This window comes from Pseudochaenichthys georgianus, chromosome 8 (genome assembly GCF_902827115.2).
Source record: "Pseudochaenichthys georgianus chromosome 8, fPseGeo1.2, whole genome shotgun sequence".
NCBI classification, from domain to species: domain Eukaryota; kingdom Metazoa; phylum Chordata; class Actinopteri; order Perciformes; family Channichthyidae; genus Pseudochaenichthys; species Pseudochaenichthys georgianus.
The window spans coordinates 9,786,922-9,812,325 of NC_047510.2; the positions used below are offsets into that span (position 1 = coordinate 9,786,922).

Genomic DNA, 25,404 nt, shown 5'->3' on the forward strand with positions numbered 1-25,404 from the left:
AAAAAGTAATAGAGATTTTTGTCAAGAGGGATAGGCAAATGGACTTCATCTTCAAGTCAAGGTAAGACTGCAATTTTATTGAAAATGGGATCTTACTAAGAGAGAACAATTCAATATTTAAATGATAAAATTACATTTTTTGGGTATCCTTTTGTTGAACTGTCTGTTTAAAATTAATTGAAGCATCAGACAAAAAAAGCTTTTGAAAATATTATATTTTGATTTAGGTCAAAATATAATATTTGTAATCCTGAAGAGTCAGTGCCAGTGCCTCGCCAGCCATGAACCTCACTGCAGAAGCTTATAGACATCTACGTTTTTTGTGCCCCACCACTTTTGTACATATAAAATCGCCACTGATGACAGCTTGTGTCATTTGTTTTCTCGGACACTGGTGACTAAGACATAATTGTAGAAAACTACAGATTGTGTGGTATCACTTTATTTCATTAAATGAAAAACAAAAACTATTTGTAGATTAGCTTTATACACTGCATTGCAGGAAATATACACGATTTTTCTAGATTAAAACCACACAAGCACACAAACTCAAATTGATTTAAATAAAAAAACTCAAGAGTTCTCTCAGGGAAAGTGTTAGTTGATCCCTCAGCCTCAGATGGTCTTCAGCCTCTTGGTCTCCACGCTGCGCGGCGCTGCCTCCTCCTGGTCTCTTTTGGCACCTCGGCCCTCGTCGGCCATCTTCTGCTCGCCGGACGCCTCGGAGCTGCTTCCTCTCGGGTTTCTCAGCTCCCTCTTCTCTCTCCTCTCCTCCATCTCACCGATGTCCTCGGCAAAAAGGGTTTTCAGAGCTGGGATGAGCCTGGGAAGGATTTTAAAGTCCTCAAAACGCATCTAAACAAAAAGAAAGTGGATCAAGTAAATGGGGTGAAATATAACTCCAGTGGCTTTTAACAAAGGCAAGCATCTTCATGTACTTGAGGACGGGGACTCAGCAGTGGAAGAAAACAATATAAAGCTCAGGAGTGCAAGCAAACTGTCTGCAGACGATTTATTGTGTGAAATTCTTAAATCGAGGCTCAAAACTTTTCTTGTTGTACATCATATTTATTTAGCACTAGCATAGCTCTTACCGTACCGTCATTGCTATGGGCCACAGTATTATTGTCTAATTGACCGTTTATCGCGTCATATCTTGTTTGACATTTTCTGACTTAGTTTGGCAGTGGTGCTATACAAATAAACTGGCTGTGTGCAAATGCTTTAGTTAGAATATACCTTCAACTGTTTATTATTGTGGATGTTTTGTATTAATGCTTGTGTATTCTACAAGGTATTTATTTATGTCGACTGATAAGCGATGATTCACTCAAGGAACATATTTATGGAGGTATAATTGTGAAGCCAGAGAGAATGGAAAAGTGCTCCCACAGTATTTCATATATTGTATTTATTTGTGTTCTTAGATTGAGGATAATACAACTCAGAACTTGTGTTTGCATATTTAAACTTATTAATGTTTAAAACTAGCAAAGTTTCCTGATTTTAGATCAGAAAAAACAAGAATGGGAATCTCCCCTTTGGATACCGGTTTAAAACGTTTTTGATACTTGTGCAACAGAGAGAATCTGTTTTGTATTACAATACGAAGATACTGTACCTTTGTTGAATATAAACAACAGAAAACTTTGTCTAAATGCTATTAAAATGATGCATTCAGGTGCAATAATTTGGACCAGAAAAACACTTCTCAACTCTGAAATGAATGTGTGATTCAGTGCAGTAGATGGCTGTCATGTTTTTTTTTTTTAAAAGACACAAAGCATAGATGAGAGACATCCAATCCGGGCTTAACTAAGATAAAACATGCAGGGTGTGTGCTGCCATCATTGTGATTAGTTGCAACTATAATAACAAACAAATAATTAAATACAAAATACAAAAAAATAAGACGTAAAGGAGTAAAAAGTATATTGTGCTACTTTATTATTTCAAATTGTTCCATTGTTGTGGGGAGTTTTTGCTTTGGCTTTTTGTACACATATTAGCAGTTAACATTATAACGCCTTGTGCGGAATGCCTTGTTGTTTCAAATGTGGTCATGCCAACAAAGCCCCTTAGTATTGTATTATTAGCAATAAGGTTTAAAAAAGAATGTGAAATTGAACGTTTAAATATTTTTGTTTTTAAATACAATCCAAAATAACTGCTCCTCTTCCACACACAAAGGGGAAACGCTGCCTCGTGTGCATGACTATAATGAACACCATGGTGTTGCACAGTGACACGTACCCTCATGTGGTCGAAGGAGATCCCCACCCTGTCGTCGAAGTCCTCGCTGAAGAGAGGGATCTTGGCGTAGCGCTGGCTGAAGTGGTTCAGCATGATGAACTCGGCGTTCATCCTCATGCCGATGCCGATGGCCTGGGAGGTGGTGCTGTCAGAGAACATGGAGCAGAGAGTCAGAGATATACTGTCTCCTCACTGAAGCTGAAACTAAAGAGCTGCAGGGGGAAACTGACCATGGGAATATTGCTTTTCTATCGGACATAAAGACATTTTTGTGAAGACAGACTCTCACTCTGGCACTAAAACCGGTGCAAAAATCAATGTCAATTTCTGTGGAAAGTGGAGAAGTTTGACATTGCACTCAAAACTGAGTCAACTAGGTGCTTTTATTATGTTGCCTGACTAACTGCCTATTTATTCATTTACAAAAACACCATTAAAGCCCTGCAGAGGCAGTTTGTGACACTTTATTTCTCTCACCTATGTTTTTTATCCACGGCCTCCTCCTCCATCCCGTCTTCCAGTGTTGCCTCGTGGATCAGCAAGGTTGCATCCTTTCCTGCAAAATCAAAACAAACCAATCAGAGGGCCTGCATCACAGAGAAGAACTTCCTGTCCCGCAGGAAATCAATCAGGTAGTCGGGCCTAATCAAGACATGGGCGCGCCCTGTTTGCCGAGCCGTCTGTAATGAACAGGCGTGGGACGTATCGGAGGCTTTGCTTGGACGGAATCCAGTCAAGCAATTTAAGAAGAGTCAATGAAGAAGGATCCCGCGGGAGCCATTAGGGAGGCTGCCAGCTGCGAGAGTGATCGAAAGCATTAAGAAATATCTGATAAATTATTCAGTCAACCCGTGTAGTCAAGCTTCAGCTAGATAACCTTATATTGCTGGGATATTGAAAGCATACGCTCAATTTGCTCTTACATACCGTAGGAGCATGAGTGAAACTTTAATATCATACATCATTATAGCTGTAGGACATATGGCCATGTTATGTGGTCGTGCCCTTACATTTTTGGGCTGTAAGTTCAAAACTTAGGAAATGTTGGGTTTGGACTCTTGTCGCCTTATGTTGCGGTCTCTAACTTTTTTGTGTGTTCGTTCTGGTTTTGTGATTTGCCTTTTTATTTATTGGAATATTTTATAAATAATTGTTCACTTTAATTAGTTTAAAGAAAGGATCAGTAGAAAAATCTATGATTTGCTATGTTTTTAATTGGTGCCCTATTTGTTTTAAGAAAGACATGGCTAACATTATGAAAAAAAAATGTTTTATAGTAAAAGTAGCAGATCCAAGGACACTTTAAAGGGGCCCTATAATCCTCATTTTCAGGTTCATATTAGTATTTTGTGCCTCTACTGTGACATGTCTCGATTCTTTAATATTCAAAAATATATTTATTTTTCTCATACTGCCTGCTGCAGCACCTCTTTTCACCCTCTGTCTGAAACCAGAGCCCAGTCTGCTCTGATTGGTTAGCTGGCCGGCTCTAATGTGATTGGTCAGCCGTTTAGAGATGTCCCGCTCCTTAGCCTACCATGTTCAATGTGTTGAGAGCTAGCCAATAGAAGCGCGAGTGTTACGTAGTGATGTCACTATGTTACGGAAGTAAACTAAGGAGTCCAATGGAGGCGTTTCAGGCAGGGGGGGGGGGGGGGGGGGGAGTGGGGGGTTGAAGTGTGTTGGAGAGAAACTCCCTCTGGAGGGAACACAGAGATAGGACACACTACAGGAAAGGGGGAACCCCAAAGAGCATATTAAGGCCCCTTTGATTTATGTCTATTTATCCAACAATTTTACAACATTATGGCATATTTCCCCCCTCGTGCAGTCGTTTCTCTGAGTGTCACTGACCGATCTGCACGAAGGCGTTGCAGGGCATGGTGTCGCCGGAGAAGGCCAGCTTCCAGCCTGACGTGTGTGTGAAGCTGCAGGCGAAGGAGTTCTTACAGTGATGCACTGTGCATGTCTGGAACTGAGAAACACAAAATATGAGTATATTTCAAATAAACTGGGCCGCTTTTTATATTGGAAAATGCAGCGGTAACACACGTTATCCAGATCGTTCTTCCTCAGCAGCGCTTGGATGAACGACTTTACCCTCTGCTTGGGAATCTCAGCACCGGCACACAGATATGTGTTCGGGATGAGGCTGAAACAAGAAACAGAGGGGTTGTAGTGATTCATTTCATACACGTGTTTCTACTTAAACCACAGAAACAGGAACATGCATCAGTACATGGTTTTCGCAGAACATAAATAAACTTGAATTATTTCTTTAAATTCCTTTCTTTATATCTATATAAACTCAAGATACTTACCCAGGGCATCAATATTGAGTGAACATCATATCATATTACAAAGGAAAGCAGCCGTGATGATTTGAATCCAGAAATGATCTTATTCTACCCCATAAACGTATCATCCCTATCAATACATGACAGGGAGAAGGCAGCTCCTTCCATGCTTATAAGGTTCCAAAAGTCTTTCAGAGATTTATTTTAGTTGAATCAGTTAGCCTTTCTAACTATTCAGTTCATGAGAATAAAAACAAAACACCAACCTAAAGCCATGCTGGCAGTGCGGCTGTAATACTCACATGTGTACATAATAAAACATATATATTTCACAACCTTCCATTGAGAAACTGTAGATAAAATAACTAGTCAGTCCTTAGTTTATCCAGCAAATAAACAGTTTTTAAATATCCAATATTGCCATGAAACTGGATATAACTTTTTCACACGTCATATGATAATAATAATGATAAAATAATAATTAAAACTGCAGTCACAGAAGTGCGCGCAGTGATGAGCGGGCCCTCGCGTCAGTGCACCTGTCGAGGAGGGCAGCCGGTCGTCCCGGCGTCAAGCAGACGCTGGGGTTGCGGTCGCATAGTTTAAAAATCAGCTCCTAAGTTCTAACCCTATCTCCTATTCCTTGAACTCTGAGTGAAACGTCACGGGGTTAAGGGATAGTGGATAGGAGAATTCAAAAGGACTTAGGAGAAGAGACTGCGGTACTTTAGAGAATCCGAATGCACTTTCACTATCCGACGTGTTTATTATGCGCCAGCGGACGTCATTTTGTGCGTCTGCTGCTGTGGGGAAACTATGGAAACTACAGTTTTCTATAGCGGACTACAACATGGATGTTTAATAAGAACGACAGACTCATCTAGAGACTCTGCACCGTGCTCTGATGCTGCTGCTTTGCTTTATGAACGTGGACAACAGAGAAACATATTCTTCATGACCAAAGTTGGAATTGAAATAAAAAATGAAAGTGAAACTTATGCTCGTCACCCTCTCCCTCCGGTCCACATTAATACAAATGATCACAATACGTATGATTGTATGAACTATGAAAAGATCTTAAAATCATTACAAATGTATTTATTATAAACATTAGTCCTTAACATCTATCACTGTGTATATCACCATTCAAACATCTTTTAAAAGTTGAACAAACCACACACAGCTCAATGTTGACTTTATTTGAACATTTCAGTAAAAACTTTCATATTTCTCTTTTTGATTATAATACTGATGAACGTTCAAAACAAAGCACTTTGGCAACTTACCACATACGTTTTAAAATGCTTAATAAGCACCGTAACTTTCATGATATAATTTCTCCGTCATAATCGTTTGTTTCCGTGAACGGCCGACTGTTGAGTGACGCAAATGATGCGGCTGCAAGGCATTGTGGGGCAGCATTTTCTCCTCTCCTTTCGGTTAGGGAGGTCGAGTGGTTCCTAAGCTAAAGGAGGTTATAAAGGCCACCAGACCAATCAGAGAGTTGCATGGAAATACACGTGTGCTTGTGTCATTCAAGCTTGGCTCTGTGTGTGTGTGGCAATAGCGCATTTAGTGTGATAGAGAGAGAGGGAGATAGGGAGAGATGGAGAGAGAGGGACCGGTGCTAGCGGGGACCGTGATGTTAGCATCTGGTTAGCTAGCTGCACTAACGGACATAAGGAGTTTCCACAACAAGCTGGAGGAGAGTCCTCCCCTGTCAGACTGAGGGGCTCAGGTGAGCTAAAGGACAGTGTTTAGAACGGTTTTGTCACAAATTATTCAAAAGATTATTTCCGAGGCACACCTTCATATGTTCATTATAGTTATACAAACAATAAGAGAATAAATGAAAAACAGTTATGAAATACTATATGGCAGTAAAACAAGAATACAGTTTAAAAGGGGAGTGATTTGTAAAATATCCATAAAGAAAAAGTAAATCTGTTTACAGTTCTGTTTCATCTGGGTGCTGAGAGAGGTATCCATAGATCTCTTCATGTTGCTCTCAAAGTGCACCAGATTGATGCTTTCAACTTCAATATTCAAAGAAAAATCTTCCCGGGGGAGCATCCCCCCGGACACCCCTAGAAGAGGTGAGGACCTAGAAGAGGTGAGGACCTAGAGGAGGTGAGGACCCCCCTGGAGGAGGTGAGGTCCGCCCCCCACTCATAAAAAATAGTACTTTACCCCAGCCTATATATATATGCCGTGAGCTGATTATGGAGCCTTCATTGTAACAGTAATTCAGATGCAATTAGCCTATATAAAAGGCCTCAAATTGGAAGCACTGTCTGGGCCGTCTTTTTCACTCAATTCTGCAATAGGTAGATCTCGCCTTTCACCTAGGCCAGGGGTGCCCAACCAGTCGATCGCGATCGACCGGAGATTCCCAGTCGATTGCGATATGTGTCTAAAAATAGAACAACAATATTCTGTTTTATCGTTAATGTCCTACAGTATAACATAATCTTCCCATGCCAGAATAATGCACTTGAACGCATCAAAGCTTTGTGATTGGCTGGCGTGACCCCATGTGTCGGGGCGTGAATGGTGGGCAGTGGGCACTATTTAGCTGACGTTGTCCGTGTCAACAGGAGTTCCAGTCCGCACACACACAAGACTGCAATTATGGCAGAAGCAAAAAAGCCCAACATATATAATTTTCACTCCGAGTGGGAGGATGATTATTTTTGTATCTAATCCAATTCAAAGTCCATCCATTCCTTACTTGTTTTCACAGAGCTGTGGAAATGAATTTCCCCCTGGGGACAATAAATCTAATCTAATTTAATATTCAATCCCACACTTGGCGATTGAGAACATACATTCGTAATTTACCTCGTTTAAATCACTTTTGTTCTAATACTATGGATTTAGTTGACACTACTAGCCGACTTTCTTTTGTCCAATATTTTGCGGGAAGGTACATTGAAGAAGAAGAAGAAGAAGAAGAAGAAGAAGAAGAAGAAGAAGAAGAAGAAGAAGAAGAAGAAGAAGAAGAAGAAGAAGAAGAAGAAGAAGAAGAAGAAGAAGAAGAAGAAGAAGAAGAAGAAGAAGAAGAAGAAGAAGAAGAAGAAGAAGAAGAAGAAGAAGAAGAAGAAGAAGAAGCTTCTTATTATACATCCATGGGTAGAAGAAGAAGTAGAGGTAGAAGAAGTATTAGAAAAAGAAATACGCTAACGCTACAAACAGGCACAACACTGTTACTCTGTTTTTACTGACATGTAACATTTTATTTCACCTTGCTCTATGTTTTTTAACGCACATTCCGAAAACGGGGACTTTGCCCGGAAAACGGGGACGTTTTGGTCCCCCATCCGACTGTGTTTACAGCTAAGCACACATGCTAACATTAATTAAGACTACAAGCTCACTTGGTGGTTGAGGCTTGTTTACACGTTGCTTGACTGCCTGCCCACATATCTGATCTAAACATAGTAACGTGTGTTGGGGAAAATAATTATTTAAAGTTATTTAATAATTGTGACATTTATTTAACTTTTCGATGGCTGAATGATGCTCAAAGTGAGGGGGCAAATAAAACAACTTAGGGGGCAATGCCCCCTTTTGCCCCCTCGTGGCGCCGGGCCCGAGTCTTTGAAAGACGGCGAAGTTGTGAAAGAAGCATTCCTGGAGGCTGCCGACGCGCTTTTTGGGGACTGTAAAAATAACAGTAGCATTTCAACAGGTTTTTGATATAATAAAATCTCAAGTTAGATAGCGTTATTAATCAGCTGTAAGTTTTAGTTTGTTTGAACTTATTCATTATAATTATTGAACAAAATGGTATAAGATAAAGATAAAGGTTATAGTCTATTATCAATTCAGGTTAAGTTAAGAAACTAGTGTTGCTTGCATCCTATTTTAAAAAAGGCATTTATTTTTATACTCTACTAAAGGCAACAAAAAAAGGGTTTGATTCTATTAATTTTATCTTTTTTATTGCACTTTGGCATCAGATTCCTGTGTAGCTTCAGATCTGAGTTGTCTTATTAGTGAGCCTAATTTATACTTTTGTAGCAACACTACTCAGTTTTATACAAGTAGAAGTGTGTATTTACCTGGTAGTAGGCTGTCAGTAATGGCTACGCCTCTCTATTTGGACTCGTAGATCTCGGCAGACTGGCAACTTTAAAAGTAGCTCTCGGTTCAAAAAAGGTTGGGCTCCCCTGACCTAAGCCGAGGTCGGTGATCTTGGGCTTAAAAAGGTTGGTGACCACTGCATTAAAGGATACAGCTTCTTAGCAGCGTATCCAGTCTTAGCCCGTTAGCATTGCACTAACGGGCTAACGCTGCTAGCTAAGTTCATCTCTCCCTAAGAATGTCGAAAAGCGGAACGCAGGTGGCGAAAAACAAATCTCCAGGTTCACTTTGAAATCTATAAAGAGAGACTTGGCCTTTATAATTTGGAATTGAAAAACGCACGACAATCGTTCTTCTCTGACATCATTACCAAAAACAACGCACGTGAATTGTTTGCTACCGTCGACAGACTAACTAACCCCCCAGTGTCAGTAGCCTCTGAATTTCTATCCACCAGGGCGTGCAATGATTTTGCCTCCTTTTTCACTGACAAAATTCAGAAAATCAGACAAGCAGTCAGTGCCTCTGCATCAGGTACAGCAAATGTGTTGTCTCTGTGTCCACTTAACATCAAGTCAAACACCATGACACAATTCCATCAGATTAATGATAAAAACCTAGAGGACATTATACAACTTCTGAGGTCCTCCTCCTGCTGCCTTGATATTATTCCAACAGGATTTTTCAAAGATGTTTTGCCTTGCATGGCCTCAGATCTACTTCATATAGTACACAAATCTCTTCACTCAGGTATTTTTCCACAGGCCCTGAAAACTGCAGTCATTAAACCGCTCTTAAAAAAGAATAATCTTGATGCTTCAGTAATGAACAATTACAGGCCCATATGAAACCTTCCATTTCTAGGTAAAATCATTGAAAAAGTTGTTTTTCAACAGTTGAGTAATTTCTTGCATTTAAATGACTGTTTAGATGTGTTCCAGTCAGGCTTTCGTCCAAACCACAGCACTGAGACTGCTCTTGTAAAGGTCTTTAATGACATCCACTTAAACACAGACAGTGGCATAACTTCAGTGTTAGTATTATTAGATCTCAGTGCTGCGTTTGACACTGTTGACCACAGCATATTACTAGACCGACTGGAAAACTGGGTGGGACTTTCGGAAACAGTTCTAAATTGGTTTGAATCCTACTTAAAGGACAGAAACAACTTTGTTTCTATAGGTAAATACACATCTGAGTTGACAAATATGACATGTGGGGTACCTCAAGGCTCCATCTTGGGGCCTCTTCTCTTTAACGTCTACATGCTACCACTGGCTCAGATAATGAAAAACAACAAAATAAGTTACCATAGCTATGCGGATGACACACACATTTACGTAACAATTTCACCGGGAGACTATGCTCCAATTCAAACACTGAGTAAGTGCATTGAACAAATCAATGACTGGATGTGTCAGAACTTTCTCCAATTAAACAAAGATAAAACTGAGGTAATGGTTTTTGGAGCCAAGGTAGAACGTATAAAAGTTAGCGCTGAGCTTCAGCCTGCAATGTTCAAAACAACAGATAAAGCCAGAAATCTAGGTATAGTCATGGACTCTGACCTGAGTTTCAACAGTCACATTAAAACAGTTACTAAATCAGCCTACTATCACCTAAAGAACATATCTAGGATTAAAAGACTAATGTCACAGCAGGATTTGGAAAAACTTGTCCATGCTTTTATCTTCAGTAGACTGGACTACTGCAATGGTGTCTTCACAGGTCTCACTAAAAAATCTATTAGAAAGCTGCTGCTGATTCAGAACGCTGCTGCTCGAGTCCTCACTAACACTAAGAAAGTGGATCACATCACTCCTGTTCTCAAGTCTTTACACTGGCTTCCTGTGTGTCAAAGAATAGATTTCAAAATACTGCTGTTGGTTTATAAAGCACTGAATGGTTTACGCCCAAAATACATTTCTGACCTCCTGCTAAATTATGAACCATCCAGATCTCTCAGGTCTTCAGGGACTGGTCAGCTTTCTGTCCCCAGAGTCAGAACTAAACATGGTAAAGCAGCGTTCAGTTATTATGCTCCAAATATCTGGAACAAACTCCCAGAAACCTGCAGGTCCGCTGCAACTCTGACTTCTTTTAAATCCAGGCTGAAGACTTTTCTTTTTGTTGCTGCTTTTAATTGAACTATTCATATCTTAGACTGCACTTTAACTTTTATCCATGTATTTTTTTTTCTTTTTATGTTTATTTTATTAGCTTTTCTTTTTAATGACTGATTTTAAATGCCATTTTCTTAATGTCTTTTGTTTTTTGTAAACGCATCTAAGCGTAATATGGGGTGTCATCAAATGCCGTTGGCATGGCGACAGATCATTCGCCATCAAGTTAGTTCAGAAGTTTTCAGTTCAAATATTCTGCTGCTTTTCCAAGCCTTTTTACTTTCTTTTCTTCTCTCATCACACATTCAAGCCCCCAGTGTTCACGGCCCTAAATGTGTCTCTTTCTTTATTTTGCTTACATTTTCTACATCCGCTTGCTCCCTCTCCGTTTTTTATTATTTTTATTTTTTTTGTCTCTCCGCTCTTTCACTCAGTCAGGTGGACGCTAAAACAGCTTATCACAACGTTCCCGCTCTGTGGTCACGAAGTACTCCACTAGCCCCCCCAATGTTTAGATAACAAAAATATCTTTATTCTTTTAAGCTTTAACTGACATTTTTACAAATGAAAAATATACATGCAATACAAATGTATTGCACAATAGCTGTGCTTTATTTTAACTGAGCTATGCCTGTGGCAAGCTATTAACAGGCATTACACTGTGCCTTGTATTTTTCTTTTTTAGTGTAGAGGAGCCTCACTTCAGACCGTTTACCACGATCCATCTTTGGTGTTATGAAGTGACTGAGCTCGTGAACTGTCTACGGGAGGGCGGGGGGAGCCTCGCTGCGGGGCAACTGTGGACCTCTGTCGCCTGTCAGCGCAAGTTACATGATGCCGTTTAAAAAAATGAAGGGCGGTGCCGGCCGTCAGCGAACCGAGCCGTTCTGTGATTCTCCAGAACACACAGATGGCCAGTCCGCCCTTACCCTGTATTCCACCGGGTCACCGCGGCGCAGACGGACCCGGTGGAATACAGGGTCTACCGCGTTTAGGAACCGTTAAGCAGAACCGAAATTGTGTATTTGTATGGGTACCCGGCATTTTCTTATCGGTTCTCATCTGGAACCGAGTTTCGGTTCCCAACCCTACCCTCCAACGATGCTGTATACTAAGTTTGGTGTTGAAAAACAAAACATTTAAATTGAAGTTAATATTTCACTGTTTTTAAAATTATGCTAATTGTAAAAAAAAAATCAGGTCATTCAGAGTTACGGTGCAACTTTGTACATTTTTCCAAAAATGGAAATGGCCATAGGTGGCGAGAAAAAACCAGAGACCAAACTAAATGTTGCCGACACACACATCCATGGTCTCGAAACATAAAAAGGTCAAGGTTATATTGTTATATTTGGAGTCTTTCTGTGTACATACTTGATGTGGTGCAGGATCTCCTGGCAGTAGTCGTGGTACTTGTTGAGCCAGTACATGATCTGCAGCGGGGCCACCAGGAACACGGGGGTGAACGGCTTCCCCAGCGCTGTCTGAAGCACACAAACATCGTTTCAAGTTATTTTAAAACATTAAATGACCAAAAGTAAACCATGTTTTAGGACTAATTGCTTTGTTCCTTTACATACCAGTGCTCTTTCCCTCTGATACAGCAACATTAGCAGCCCCTAAGAGGATAGAGATGATTGACTGATTTTATATATCATAAATATATATATATAAAATCCAAGGGATAAGATGTAGAAGTGCGAACACAGATTTCCAACTTGGTCACCGAGGTTATAAAAGAACGGGACAGACCATCACATAAAACAAGAACAAGTCAAGAGTCTGGAACGGGTCTGCTTTCTGAGTTACTAAACATGCAGCGTTCAGTTTTTATATGTACCTGGAACAAACATCAACAGGCGCAGGATCTGCCTGAACCTCTTGTCATTTTGACGCGGCTCAGTTTAAGATCATCCCTTCTGACATGTATTAACGTGCAGCTGCTTACCGTGTGGTGGTCGGCGTGCAGGTGTGAGATGAAGACAGTGGAGATCTTGGACAGAGCTTGGTCCACGGCGTCTCCGTAGTGTCTGCAGAGCTGCCCGAAGGTCCCCTCCCCACAGTCCAGCATCAGGGACTGACTCGGGCTACACAGAGAGAGGACATGAGGACAGGGTTTGTTTTAACTGCCATTGTAGAGTTACTCCAGCAACGTAAATTGTATCATTTTTGTATTCAAAGCTTGAATAAAAAACAAATCAAAATTCAATTACATTGCGTCACCTTTAAGGCCTTATCCCTACCTACAGCACTATTTCTGTAACCATAGCTTTTCGATCTGCTTTGGCCTCTTTTATGTCTCAGAAAATGGAGTGAGTGGAATAGTGTTGCCATGTGGAAAGAGGAAACTAACTTTTTAGGTGTGTACAGTCAAAGTGTACACCTTTCCTTTGTGAAAAGGCCACTTTTTTATATGTTTCAAAAATCCACATATGCAGAACCATTATAATGAAAAACAGAAGTGACACAAAGCACTACTGAGTTTTGACGGCTGCTACTTTATAAGACTGAGGACTGAGGCTGCGGCCACACGAGGACGAAAACGGCTAAACGCATAGGATTAACGCAAACGCAAAAAAGCTTCCGTCCACACGCAATAGTTATCCGGATAGTGTCTGTCCACACGAGACCGCTCCGTTTAGCTCCAACCGCTGGAGAAGCTGCAGTACATATGCAGGAGCCTGTACGTGGCGCTGTAACTTCCTCCACAAAAGCAGCGAAGAAGCATGGTTGTCATGGTTGCCCTTCTGTTTATTCTCCGCGGTGGGGGCCGAGGGAACCGGGCAGAGTTTTTCGCCAGTCAACGTGTATTAAAGTTTAAATCTTCTGGACAAAATTATAAAAGTGCCGGTCAAAGGTCTTCTTTGTTATTTATTGAGCTTTAAAACAAATGAATAACGACTCTATATAATATAATAATAAAATACACGGAGCCTCTCTTTTTCCTCCCTCTCTTCGGACAGCGTCAGTGTCTGTCTCATGCAGCAACTGATCCAGTAATGAGTGACCCGGCCGACAGTAAAAATAAACATATTTATAACTAGTTTAGGGAGTTTGAGAGGTAATTAAAATAGCTAAGGGTGATGATCCAGGGTATATGCAGGAATCCTGAAGTCAAATTTAATACCTTTGAAGACCTTTTTTAAGACCCTTTCCATACATTTTAAGACCTCATCGCAACTTCGAGTTCTAACCGGTTACATTGGCGACACACAATTTACCTCACATTTACTATATTGATTGTAAGATAGCACAACTAAACAGAGTGCAGACAGACTACTGAAGCCTCCTCTCCACATGAACTTCAACCTCTCTGTGAAGGTCAGGTTTAATGCAGTATGTTGCTTCTGTGCTCTTTCATTTCAGTAAAGCTCCTCAGAAACCAGTAGAAACCAGTATTTGACCAATAAACAAAACAATTGACAAAACTTTGAACTATGAAATATATTAAACTTTGGTGAGCTTCAGCGGAGTAATGGCATATAGGAGCTCCCTCACAAATACCCAGGGGTTAAATTGGGCTGGGGCTGTCCGGGGCTAAGCCCGGCACATGGGACGATGCTCTGACGTCATCACCCTCACACATTTGTCATATGTTTACAAAAAACGATATATATGTTAAGACTTTTCTCATTCTTAATATCTATATTTAGGGTCGATATGTGTTGACCTTACTTTAAAATAGCAGATCTCTGTGACTGGATATAGTTTGGCTTAGACCCCGGCCCCACGAGGACGCATACAGTAAAACGCATTCACACGCATTCGATTCATTAACGTGTCCGTTCACACTAGACCGCTGGAAACGCTGTAGTACATATGCCAGGCCTGTAAGTGGCGCTGCTTCCGCCACAAAACACACCAAAAGCAGCGAAGAAGACCCCGGAGCATGGTTGCCCTTCTGTTTATTCTCCGCGGTGGACGGCGTGTTCTCCTGCTGTATATCTCTCAGGTAGTCCACCAGCAGATAAACCCCCCCCCCCCCCCACAGAGCGGAACAAGGCAACGAAACTTAAAATAAGAAGCAGCATTTTATGGCACGCTATGCATGGGGCCACCTTGAGGGGGTTTCCCGACATGTTGTTTCAGTAAATTAAAGGGTGTTTCATGTTGTCGTTGCTGTGGACCTTCTTAATACCTTGGAAAATGCCGTTTTTAATAGCCTTAATTTTCGCTAAATTGATTTATCAACTTTTAATACTTTTTAAGACCCCGCGGACACCCTGTGATCTGACTTGAAGTGTGTGTTTTGCTGCAGCGGGAGGAGCCGCAGGTGAGCCGAGCTGCGTGTCTCCGTCCTGTCAGATTAGACTTCACTCGCGTTTAGGTCCATATCGAGAGAAAGATAAATAATCTGAATTCAGTGTGCAGTTTACTTTGACGCGGGGGTGAGCAGCAGAGGTGGGGAGAGGCGGGGCTATTGCCTCATCATTATCAGAAAATGATCGTATAGGGCGTACACACGGAGCCGTTGGACCCTCCAGAGCGTTGCGTATGCCTTTCTATCCACCTTGGGACCCGTTATCGTTTCCTCAGTCGTTTAGTGCCGTATTCGGTCGTCCTCGTGTGGCCGAACGGTCTATATGACACTAAACAGTAACGCAAACGACCGTTTTCGTCCTCGTGTGGCCGCAGCCTGAGACTCAGGCTGATAGGTGTGTTTTTGTGAGAAAGAGAGAAGGGAGATTGTGGGAGAAATAATCATTTGAAGCGTGTTATAGCTTTAGTCAGGGCAAGTGAACGTTTGTGCCAAATTTAAATAAACCAGATGAAAGGTTGGACATAATGGAATGATTTCCAGGTGCAATCCAAGTTCAAATATTAAAAGTACATTATTTTATAACCTGTGATCAATACCTGATATTCACTAAAGTTCCACTGACGTTTCTGATCTTCATCGGAAGAGCGGATCCTGTTCCCAAGAAAACCACCTCGAAGGATTTCTGTCTTTGCCCTGCAGATAGAAAAAGATACACGATTAAACTCTTTTTTTCCGCCAAGACCATCCACTTAAAAAGTAGGAAACAGTTTGTCAGGCTTTGAAGTAAGAAACATCCCTTCTGGGCTTTTAGAGAGGAGAACTCACCAGAACGCTGAGCAGCGGCAGTGGAGCAAATCTCCCTGCACTTGTCCACTTCCTCCAGAAAGTTTGGGACCTCCGACGCCTCTTTCACAAACTCCTCCGTGTTGCAGGAGGGGATGGCGTCTCTAACGAATGAGAAACAGAGTGAGGAGGAGGAGGAAGAAGAAGACACACACCACTGCCTGCAACAACACTGGCAGGGGATTCTTCCTGACCTTGATGCGCCTCTACAGAACTTGACAGAAACAGCGAGGAGAAAACACTGACACTTGTAAGACGAGGAGAAGAAGAAAGAAGAAGAGAGCGGCCGAGTGCAATGGTCCATTCCAGATTGTTTTCTGTGACAAGGCAGCAGAGTAATGTCGGCTAAATTGGGGGGATTGAAGGACAGACTGACCTTTGCCACCCCATTACGGGTCTGAGCTGGAACTTGAGCAGACACTGGGCTCTGACGCTGGAGACGTGCAGCGCTGCCTCGGCCTCCTGGGGATGAGACCAAAGCTTTTCATGTTTTCTTATAAACTACTTTTTATGGACCATACTTGAGTTATCCCTTTGTGAAGGCTGCTTTCAAAGCCATAGGGAATATAGTTTTCGAAAGCCACTGAAGTAAATCCTGTCCTGAAACTTTATATATATTTATTAGTATTTCGGCTATTTTGATAAATGCTGTTGCTAAGAACACTTAAAATATTTAGTTTGCCTAAATAGGTTGTTCATTGTTTACAATCTTTTTTTGATGATGTGCAGAAAACTATTCAGTTGATACATTAAAAAAAAGTGCATTAATGCAAATTTAAGTGAAGAGCTATTGAAGCAGACAGAGACGATAACCTCCTAAATGAATGTTCATTTAACTGCAACAATTTTGTGACATTTAGTATTATTAATAATATGAGCAAAATAAATAACACTCCTCTCTGAATATTGCCATCAGCCATTGAAAAACCCATTTCCATAACAAAACTGAGATAAAAGAAATTAAATATTTACAAAGGTCAAAACCTAAAATATTATACTATTTATTTTCAAATGAGAGCAGATTTTGCTGAAGTAAAAACATCATAATTTTTGGGTCATTTTAGGACCTGCCTAGAGAGAGCTATAGGTGTTGGCTGGCCTCAGAGACTCGGCACATCAACCTTCTAGAGCTGCGGGCAGTAGTGTTTGTCCTACAGCACTTCAAACCCTTACTACAGGGCAAACATGTGCTGGTGAGGAGCGACAACTGCACCACCAGGTGGTGAAGCAGATCTGGGCCCAGTTTGGGAAAGCGGAGGTGGACCTGTTCACCAACAAGCGCAACAGGTACCTTATGGTTTTCCATAGCTCGGCAGGACAATCCACCCTTGGGGTTGGACGTGTTTGCACGAGCCATGGCCAAGAAAGCTGCTCTACACCTTTCGACCGCTGCGTCTCATTCTCCCCCTCCTGGAGAGGGTGAGACGAGAACGATTGTCAGTCATCCTAGTAGCCCCAGGTCGCCGCTCGGCACCGTGTTACGCAGAGGTGACACAGATGATGGTGGGCCAGCCATGGGCGGTTCCTCAGGTCTGAGGGGTGTTTTCTCAGGAAGCAGGTTGGCCCAGTCCCACAGCTGACCGCTCTGTTTGTGCACCCGAGTTGCCTTTTGATTCGGGATGACCGTAGCGGGGAGACACTCAGACCGAACCCTTCCTTTGTTCCCAAGAACCTAAGGAGTTCGTTCAGGTTGAGGGCTATACAGTTAGACGGCTTTAGTCTTCCACGCCATATTGGGGACAGGGAGGCTAAATTGTACCTCCTCTGCCTGGTGCGTGCGCTGTCATGTTATGTAGGGCGCACGGCTTCCATTAGGCGCACTGAACAGCTGTCTGTGTGCTTTGGTGATGGTGTGGTCGGTAAAGCTCTGCCCAAGAAACGCCTGACAGGACAGCATTTCACATGCCTATGGACAGGCGGGGAGAGCCTTCCCCACTGTGGTCCATGCACACTCTACACGTGGTATGGCTGTATCAACTCATTGGCGTGAGTGTGGAGGACATATGCATGGTGGCGTTTTGGTCTTCGCCAGGCCCCTTTTATCTTTTGGACATGTCTGGCTCCTTTTCAACGTCTGTGCTTGCTGGGGCAACACAGGACTGGTGAGGGGGGGGGCTGTAGGTCAGTAGGTATCTGACCCCTTCCCCCTGGACATAATGCACTTATGTTTTCCCATGCTCCTTAAGGACCCGGGAAACATGGTGCGCAGTAAGCCCCATGGTGGGGAGAGCCTTCCCCACTATCGTCCATGCACACTCTATGAACCTGGGAAACGTAGTGTGCAGTGTTAGTCACTTGCGCTGGCACCTGTAGGGTGGAGCTATGAGCTTATTCAGACCAATTAGGCTCTGCCCAGCCAAGTAAGCTGCGGCCCCGACTTCTCCACGGTCACAACCGGATGAGAGGAAGTTGGGGTGCGGTGGCTGTTAACAAAAGGCCGGTCAGGGGCAGTGTGATGGGTCGGTGTTGTAGACGACAGGGCGTTTATCAATCGGGGCTCCACCCACTGTACCCATAGAGTCCAGTAGACTATACCTAGGGGCCCTGTCTTTCCCATGCTGCTTGCTGAAGAGGGTGTAGGATGACAGTCAGGAGGCGTGGACGGCTTATATACTGTGTGTCTGCGCACGCATTCAGGTAGGCTCGCCCTGATTGGCCGGCTACGTTTATACAACTTCAGTGTGTGAACGCTTGCGTACCATTGATGAGAGTAATAATAATAATAATGCATTTTATTTATATAGCGCTTTTCACAACTCAAAGACGCTTAAGTAGTACCCATAGAGTCCAGTAGAGGGCCGCCTGTGCTTATTTAACTAGAGTTACAATACGTAACCCCCGATATTAGACTCCATGGAGACATTTACAAATATATTTTTTTTATCCTTTGTTTGTATATTCTTATTTTTTTGTCCAATTTAGTCTATAAAAAAAGGTAGAAAACACAGAAAATAAGTTAATGCAAATATTAGAGAAGCTGGAAACAGTGAATCTTGATAAATGCCCACTAATCTCTGCGTAATAAAACGATGTGTATTGTTTTGTGTTACCTTTGTTTTGAAAGTCTTTAGCTCTGGAAAGATCTCCGGGTGGATCATGTTCAGCTGGGCTTGGATTTTGTGACTTCTAACGTTGTGGACCGTGCAATTGTGTTCATTAAGGATCAGATGTTCAGTGGTGGAGGGGAATCTGCAGAAACACAGGAAACTGTTAAAGGGGGGGGGCTTCAGGTGAATTGGATAAAGTCAGGTTCAACATTCTAGATTGCTGACATATTAGAGTTAAAATATTAAGAGTTTAGACTGCCTTCAAAGATATGTTTTGTGAAATTCCTACAATTTGCAAGACCCTAAAAGGTAAATGGAGTTATATATCTTCAAGAAATGTACGAGTTTAATATGCTAATTGTGCAAACGTTTAATGAATTTAGTAGAAATCTACAAACACATAGTTTAGATATTCAACTAGTCTGAAATAAAAACATGTCATGGAAGCAGAAACTGTCAAAATGTAAAAGTGCACCATAATGGGTTTTTATTATCTCTCCTTAACTGAATGTTAAAAATAAGCACAACAGCTTAATAGAGTCTGGCTTTATAGTGCGGCATCACAAACCTCTCCATCCATTTCCTGTATTGATCTGTTTTCAAAACACATTCTGGAGTCATGTGGACGACCATCACTGCAGAGTCCTCTGTCCCTCCTGTCTGGTATCTAGAGACAATATTTAAATACTTTTATTTCACATAAAGAAATGAGCATTACTGAGTTTTCAAAATAAATATGACTGATTATAACCTTCTCATCTGCTGATTGGAGCAAACCGCCTCGATGAAGTCCTCAGACGGACACTCGATGATAATAAAGGTTGGTCCCGGGTCTGCAGGAGTGCAGACCTGCTCCGGTTGGATCTAAAGACAACAGAGAGGAATAAGTGACCCGAAATAGTTTATAGATACAGGATAAAACATTGTATTTCATATCAGACAGAGCATCTGTATACAGCACCTCTTTGCCTTCGTACATGATGCTTTTTCCGCACTTCAAAGACGCTATGAGAGGACCAATCACTGATGTGCCACTGTGGGGAAAAAAGGTTTCATAATAGTTATTTAAAAACTTTGTGAAATACAGAATTATTGTACAGGATTTTAAATGATATAACTTTGTTTCTGTTTTACAAGATCAGAAATTAAATATGTGAGGGTTTTGAATAGGTAACTCGGCAATTTCAACAGTTAATTGATTAATTTAAAAAAAAGTCGGCAGATGAATACGACATTTATAATTTGTAGTCACATGAATGGATTAATCAAAAATGGTGGCTATACAAATATTTATAAAGTGCTATGGTAAATAATAATAATATTAAGTATTGTTCAGTTTGACAATTTCAAAACCATAAAACAAAAATAAGTGCGTCATGATTAACTTCTAAACAGCTGTTAACAAGTGTGTTGTTGTTATTATTATTAATATTAGTGTTTAAATGAAGTAAGATCTGATTGCTATCCACTGGGTTCAAGCTGTTTGTATTTATAGCTTTTGTTAATATTGAAATAAATAAAATCTGTGAAAATGCACCCATATATTTGCATAGTACCCTTTTTAACAGATCAATCATCTGTTCTGTTGACTTTGTATTTTTTTTAAAGTCCACTCACACAGGCAAACCCAGCTCCCTGGCTTGAGCAACCAAGAAGTTTCCTTTCTTTGGGTGAAGCTGTGGATGGAAAGGAGAATGTCAGATACAACGTTCCCTGCTGTGAACTTCACACATCATTTCTGAAGTTTCCTACCTTGCAGACGTAGGAAACAACCAAAGACTTGTCTCTAGTGGCGTTTCGTCTTTCACCTACAAGACATTAGAAGAAACAAAAGTCACACATCACTGATATCACTGAAATATCAGTTCATTCCAGCTGAATTCAGCTTATTTATTCCCACCCTGCATTGCATTGTGGGACAACAGCGTCATCCAATTAATGATTTGAGACTTTCTATTATACTAGGGCTGCAACATCAACTCATCCATTATCAAAGATGTTGGCAATGAGTTTTTGTTATCCAATGGGGGGCTTTATGTTATGACTCATGTCTTCTATGATAGGACCTTGTATAGCTCACATCATGAATTACAGGAAATGACGATGCCTCATTTCCAGCATTTGAAACATTGATTAACAAAACAACAGAGCAAAGTGCAGAGGCTAAAGTTTATTTTAAATGTCAAGTTGTTTAGAAGTAGTACAATAATGTAATAATTGTTGGTTGCAGCCCTTTACTAGCCCGATATCAGACCAAATAAAATCGTAAACATGGGCATATTTAGAATCGGCAGTTTGACTTTTCAAGTCATGCTAGCAGCTAGAAAATGTGAAACTCACATCAATGCTCCCCTCAGGATGATTCGTAATAACTCTGGCCATCCTCTGACTCTTATGTAGTACAATTATTGGGTAAAATGCTGTCCAGTACATCAATTTAAGAACCAAAACCTTCTTAGGTATCAGCCTCAGCTGTATTTGTGTTAACTGCTAATAGGCTAACGTAAACATTAAACAATATACCTGCAAAACATCCATACTTTAGCATGCTAATGTTAGCGTTTTAGTCTCCTGGCCTCACCTGGACTGTCTCCACGGCTGTTGCTGTAGGAGTCGTCTATCCTGGGGGAGGGAGGGCTGCTGGACGGGCTGCTCCTCCCCGATTTGGGGGAGAGCGATCTGTCGTCACCCTTCAACTGCGCTGCAGAGTGAAGACAGGAACGGGTTAGCAGCAAACCCAAAAGCACTTAAGAGGAAGTGTAAGTGAACATCAAAAGGATCAAGAAGGACTCACCAAATATTGGCACTTGATAAACTGTCATCGTTTCATCCGTGTACATCTCTTCGGTGTACGGTCGCACAGCTAGGAGTGTATGATACCGTTAACATCAAACAGGACTCACATGATAATAAATAACGCTAATAAGTTTGGAAATGTAACATACACAGCTTGATGTCCTCCAGTGGTCCAGAAAATGACTTGATGGCTTTCACATAGTTCTCCTGTGACGGAAAAAGGCAGCGAAGACGATGCATGATTATTTATCAAAATGTGTGAATTAGTATGGTTACAATTTGGATATTGAGGTATTTGGTCATACATTTTTTGATATATGATTTATTCATATTTCTCAGCCCTACATACTGCAGGGTTGAGTTTCTCACCAGCTGTGGAGGTCCAGAGAGAACACACTCTGGCACACCTGTGTCCTTTAGAGTCAATATCATCCCTGCAGCGGAAATAAAAACATTTAATTAAAATGTTCAGTCTCTGATGTGTCTTCATCACTCAAAACAGGAATAGGAAATCCTTTACACTATAGAGGTGCAACTGTAAACAATAATTGTTTTGATAAAGGGTTCAAAGTTTAACTCGCTGCAAATATTTCCAATATTGAATGTCCCTGCTTTCCTCGGTTCCATAATGTATTGTAACTGGGATGCACACTTTTCAATATTTTCTGACACATTTAATAGACCACACGATTACTCAAGAAAATCTTTTTTCAATGTCATAATGCACATGCAAGACATAATATCTGAATCAATTAAAATGTAAGATTAAAGTGATTAAAATAAGCATTCAATTTAGAGGTATTAATTTGCTTGCATTAATTGAAACCGCAAAATACTTTTTTAAAGAATATTACTATAAAAAGGTCAAACTTTTGCAATTGTGTGTTGCTCTTCAAGTTGCTTATCCACACATCAAGCAGTACAAACATAATCATTCATTATGAATGTTTGGTGTAAAGTAAGTAAGTGTAGAGTAAAGTAACATGCAAGATGGATGAAAAAAAAGTCACTCTAAAGCTCTCTAAGACTGAGGGCTGGTACTGACCTGATAACCCCCCCACATTCTCCCAGCTCATCCTGGTGAGGAAGATGTTGTCCAGTCGAGCAGCTTTCAGTCTGTCAGAGGAAAACACAACAATATTTACTATGTTTGACCTCACCCATCAGACTTACTTAGATAAACAACATCTGTTTTACCTATGGACAGTATAAAATGTGTTACTTACTTGTGTTCCTGCATCAGTCTCTGTGTTCCTTCTCCACAGTTGAACAGGTATCTGCAGTAGAGAGAGGGGGTGGGGGGGGGGCACTCCATCAGTTTGCATGTCTTATGCATCTTTATATCACTCTGGCAGAGCTTCTAATATTAATTGATTGCTGTTATCAAGGTTATCTATCAGAGTAGTATTCCATCATGGAATCGGGCTATGGATATATCTATATTTATCTGCAATATTTCTTTTTTTACATGTAAAGCACTCTAAAGTACACCACTCCTTTGCTTCCTCCACTGGCTGCCAGTGGATGCAAGAATCCACTTCAAGACACAGGTGCTGGCCTACAGAGCTGTGAAGGGGACAGCTTCTTTCTACATCCAGGCCTTGGTTAAACCATGTACTCCAGCACATGCACTATGCTTGCCGTCAGCCAATCGGCTTGCTACTCCATCACTGCGAGTGGGACCCAGGTACCCCTCAAAATCATGCCTGTTTGCTATCCTGGCTCCTAAATGGTGGAATGAGCTCCCCATTGACATCAGGACAGCAGAAACTCTGCATATATTCCGTCGCAAACTGAAACACATCTATTTCGACTGTACCTTAGCAATTAAATTATTTCTGAAAAAAAAGGTCTTGTAACTAATTCACCAGCAATTAATATGATATGATCTTGCTTGAAGTGAATATATCTTCACTTTCCTTCATGGTTTTTTGACTTATTGTAAGTCGCTTTGAACTAAAGCGTCAATTCATTGATATGTAATGTAATGTCATTTTGCATGATGTGGTCCTATACATCATGACATGTTACATTTTGTTTCACTAAATCTTTTATCCGAAGATACTATACGTTCACTCACTTTTAGATTAAGAATTCAGAACAGCAAGAATGCTGCAGGTGCATTAGCTTCAAATAATCCAAACCTTTTTAGGTACAACAACTTTTTGTATTATTTTGTTAGGTTTTGACAGACAAGGTGCAGTAATAAATACATTTACATACAATCTTCTATTGCTGAAGAATGTCTGCTGCTTACAAATATTACTATATTATTAATGTTTCAATACTGTTGAAAATGTGTGTGTTTACTGTCAGCACCTTAATATACCCTTTACCACTTTGTACCTCAGATCATTACAGTGGTGTAAAGTAACTAAGTAGATTTACTTAGGTACAATTCTGAGGTACTATATTATATTATGACACAATAGCCCCAGTGTTACTATATTTCAATCTTTTGCTCCTTTATACTTCTACCCCAGTAAAATTCCGAGGTACATTGTATACTTTTACTCCATTACATGTATTTAATACCTTTAGTTACTTTGCAGATTTGGATTAATGATGTGAAATATAATCAAGTCTTAAATCAGACTTTAGTTCCACCTGGAGTAAATTCACAAGCTACCCTGCAGTATACAAAGTCATTCAAACTAGCTGCACCTTTACCAGCTTTGAGAACACTATAATGATAAAGCATTATACTCAAACCATATCATATTATTCTGTAATGGACCAATCTGCATAATGAGTACTTTTACTTTCGGTACTTTAAGTATATTTTGATGCTAATACTTTTGTACTTTTATTTTAGTAACATGGTGAATGCAGGACTTTAACTTGTAACAGAGTATTTCTACACTGGTATTTCTACTCTAGTACTTCTCCCACCTCTGACCACTTTGTACCTCTGGTAATATACATATATGTGTTACTGTTTTAGGATGCTTACAAGGACCTGGTTTCAAAATAACAGCATGGCTAACTGCTGACATGTTAGTGTGTACAGTACCTGTTGTAATCGGAGAACACATACAGGGAGGCAGCGTTGTCTCTGCTCCCAGCCCCGACCACCTGCAGGTACACGGTGGCCGGTCCATGAACGTCCACCCGTTTGCCCCGGCTCTCTTTGGTCTTCACCCGGCGCAGAGGCTCCTTATGCTTGGCTTTCTTCGGTCCCCGCAGCTGCGTCGTCTCTGGGTTGTGACTATAATTCGTAGCCATTGTGCGGAATAACTGGAAGAAAGTCCGGTGGAGAGTAAACTCACAGCGAGTGACAGCCGCAGACAGAGCTTTGCCTTTAATAAACACAAGTGTAAAGGTCCTGAGCTTCAAATGGACCGTATTCATTATAAATACGCCACGGTCATTACAAAAAACAACACCGATTAATGACTTATTTCCTCACGCTTTTCTTAAAACATTATTTACCTAAAAGCAACTAGATGGGTGCAAATTCAGCAGTGCTTTAGAGGTTGGTTGACACATGTGACATTTTCTTCCGGCATCTAGTGATGACGTTCACGAGTCTTGTCGCCCATTGGTGTGTAGAATTATTTAGACGGTTTGTTGACCAATCACAGGGGCGTTTAAATAGAGAGAGGCAGGGATAGAATTACATGGATGGAGCAACTCCTTTTGGAGAGAGGTTTTAATCATATAGCAATGTATTTATTTATTGATTTATACATTTGCTT

General features: G+C 41.0%; 1 protein-coding gene across 2 annotated transcripts; it reads right to left on the reverse strand.

Annotated features, from left to right (window-relative positions):
* Nucleotides 1-436: 436 nt before the first annotated feature.
* Nucleotides 437-25,243, reverse strand: LOC117451353 (zinc phosphodiesterase ELAC protein 2-like). Of its 2 annotated transcripts, XM_034089617.2 has the most exons (25): nt 25,139-25,243; nt 24,720-24,943; nt 22,933-22,983; nt 22,752-22,822; nt 22,076-22,140; nt 21,856-21,913; nt 21,705-21,773; nt 21,492-21,611; nt 20,663-20,718; nt 20,528-20,586; nt 19,872-19,944; nt 19,662-19,774; nt 19,479-19,577; nt 18,914-19,052; nt 16,240-16,325; nt 15,846-15,967; nt 15,617-15,713; nt 12,708-12,846; nt 12,340-12,378; nt 12,134-12,243; nt 4,306-4,405; nt 4,108-4,228; nt 2,731-2,809; nt 2,254-2,398; nt 437-855 (listed from the first exon to the last, which is right to left on the reverse strand). In XM_034089617.2, exons 2-25 carry the CDS (start codon nt 24,929-24,931, stop codon nt 616-618), a joined length of 2,463 nt encoding a protein of 820 aa, XP_033945508.1. In that variant the 5' UTR covers nt 24,932-24,943; nt 25,139-25,243; the 3' UTR covers nt 437-615. The 2 variants fall into 2 exon arrangements, with proteins under 2 accessions (XP_033945508.1, XP_033945507.1); XM_034089616.2 differs by having other exon boundaries at nt 24,720-25,242.
* Nucleotides 25,244-25,404: the final 161 nt, after the last annotated feature.

Bases quoted from the DNA above. Each gene is read 5' to 3' on its own strand.
- LOC117451353 (XM_034089616.2), bottom strand. From the start codon at position 25,057: ATGAATACGGTCCATTTGAAGCTCAGGACCTTTACACTTGTGTTTATT. The intron at 12,379-12,707 runs GTAAGCAGCTGC...CTATCCTCTTAG, and splicing joins TGCACGCCGACCACCACACG to GGGCTGCTAATGTTGCTGTA. The intron at 2,399-2,730 runs GTGAGAGAAATA...GTTCTCTGACAG, and splicing joins GCCGTGGATAAAAAACATAG to CACCACCTCCCAGGCCATCG.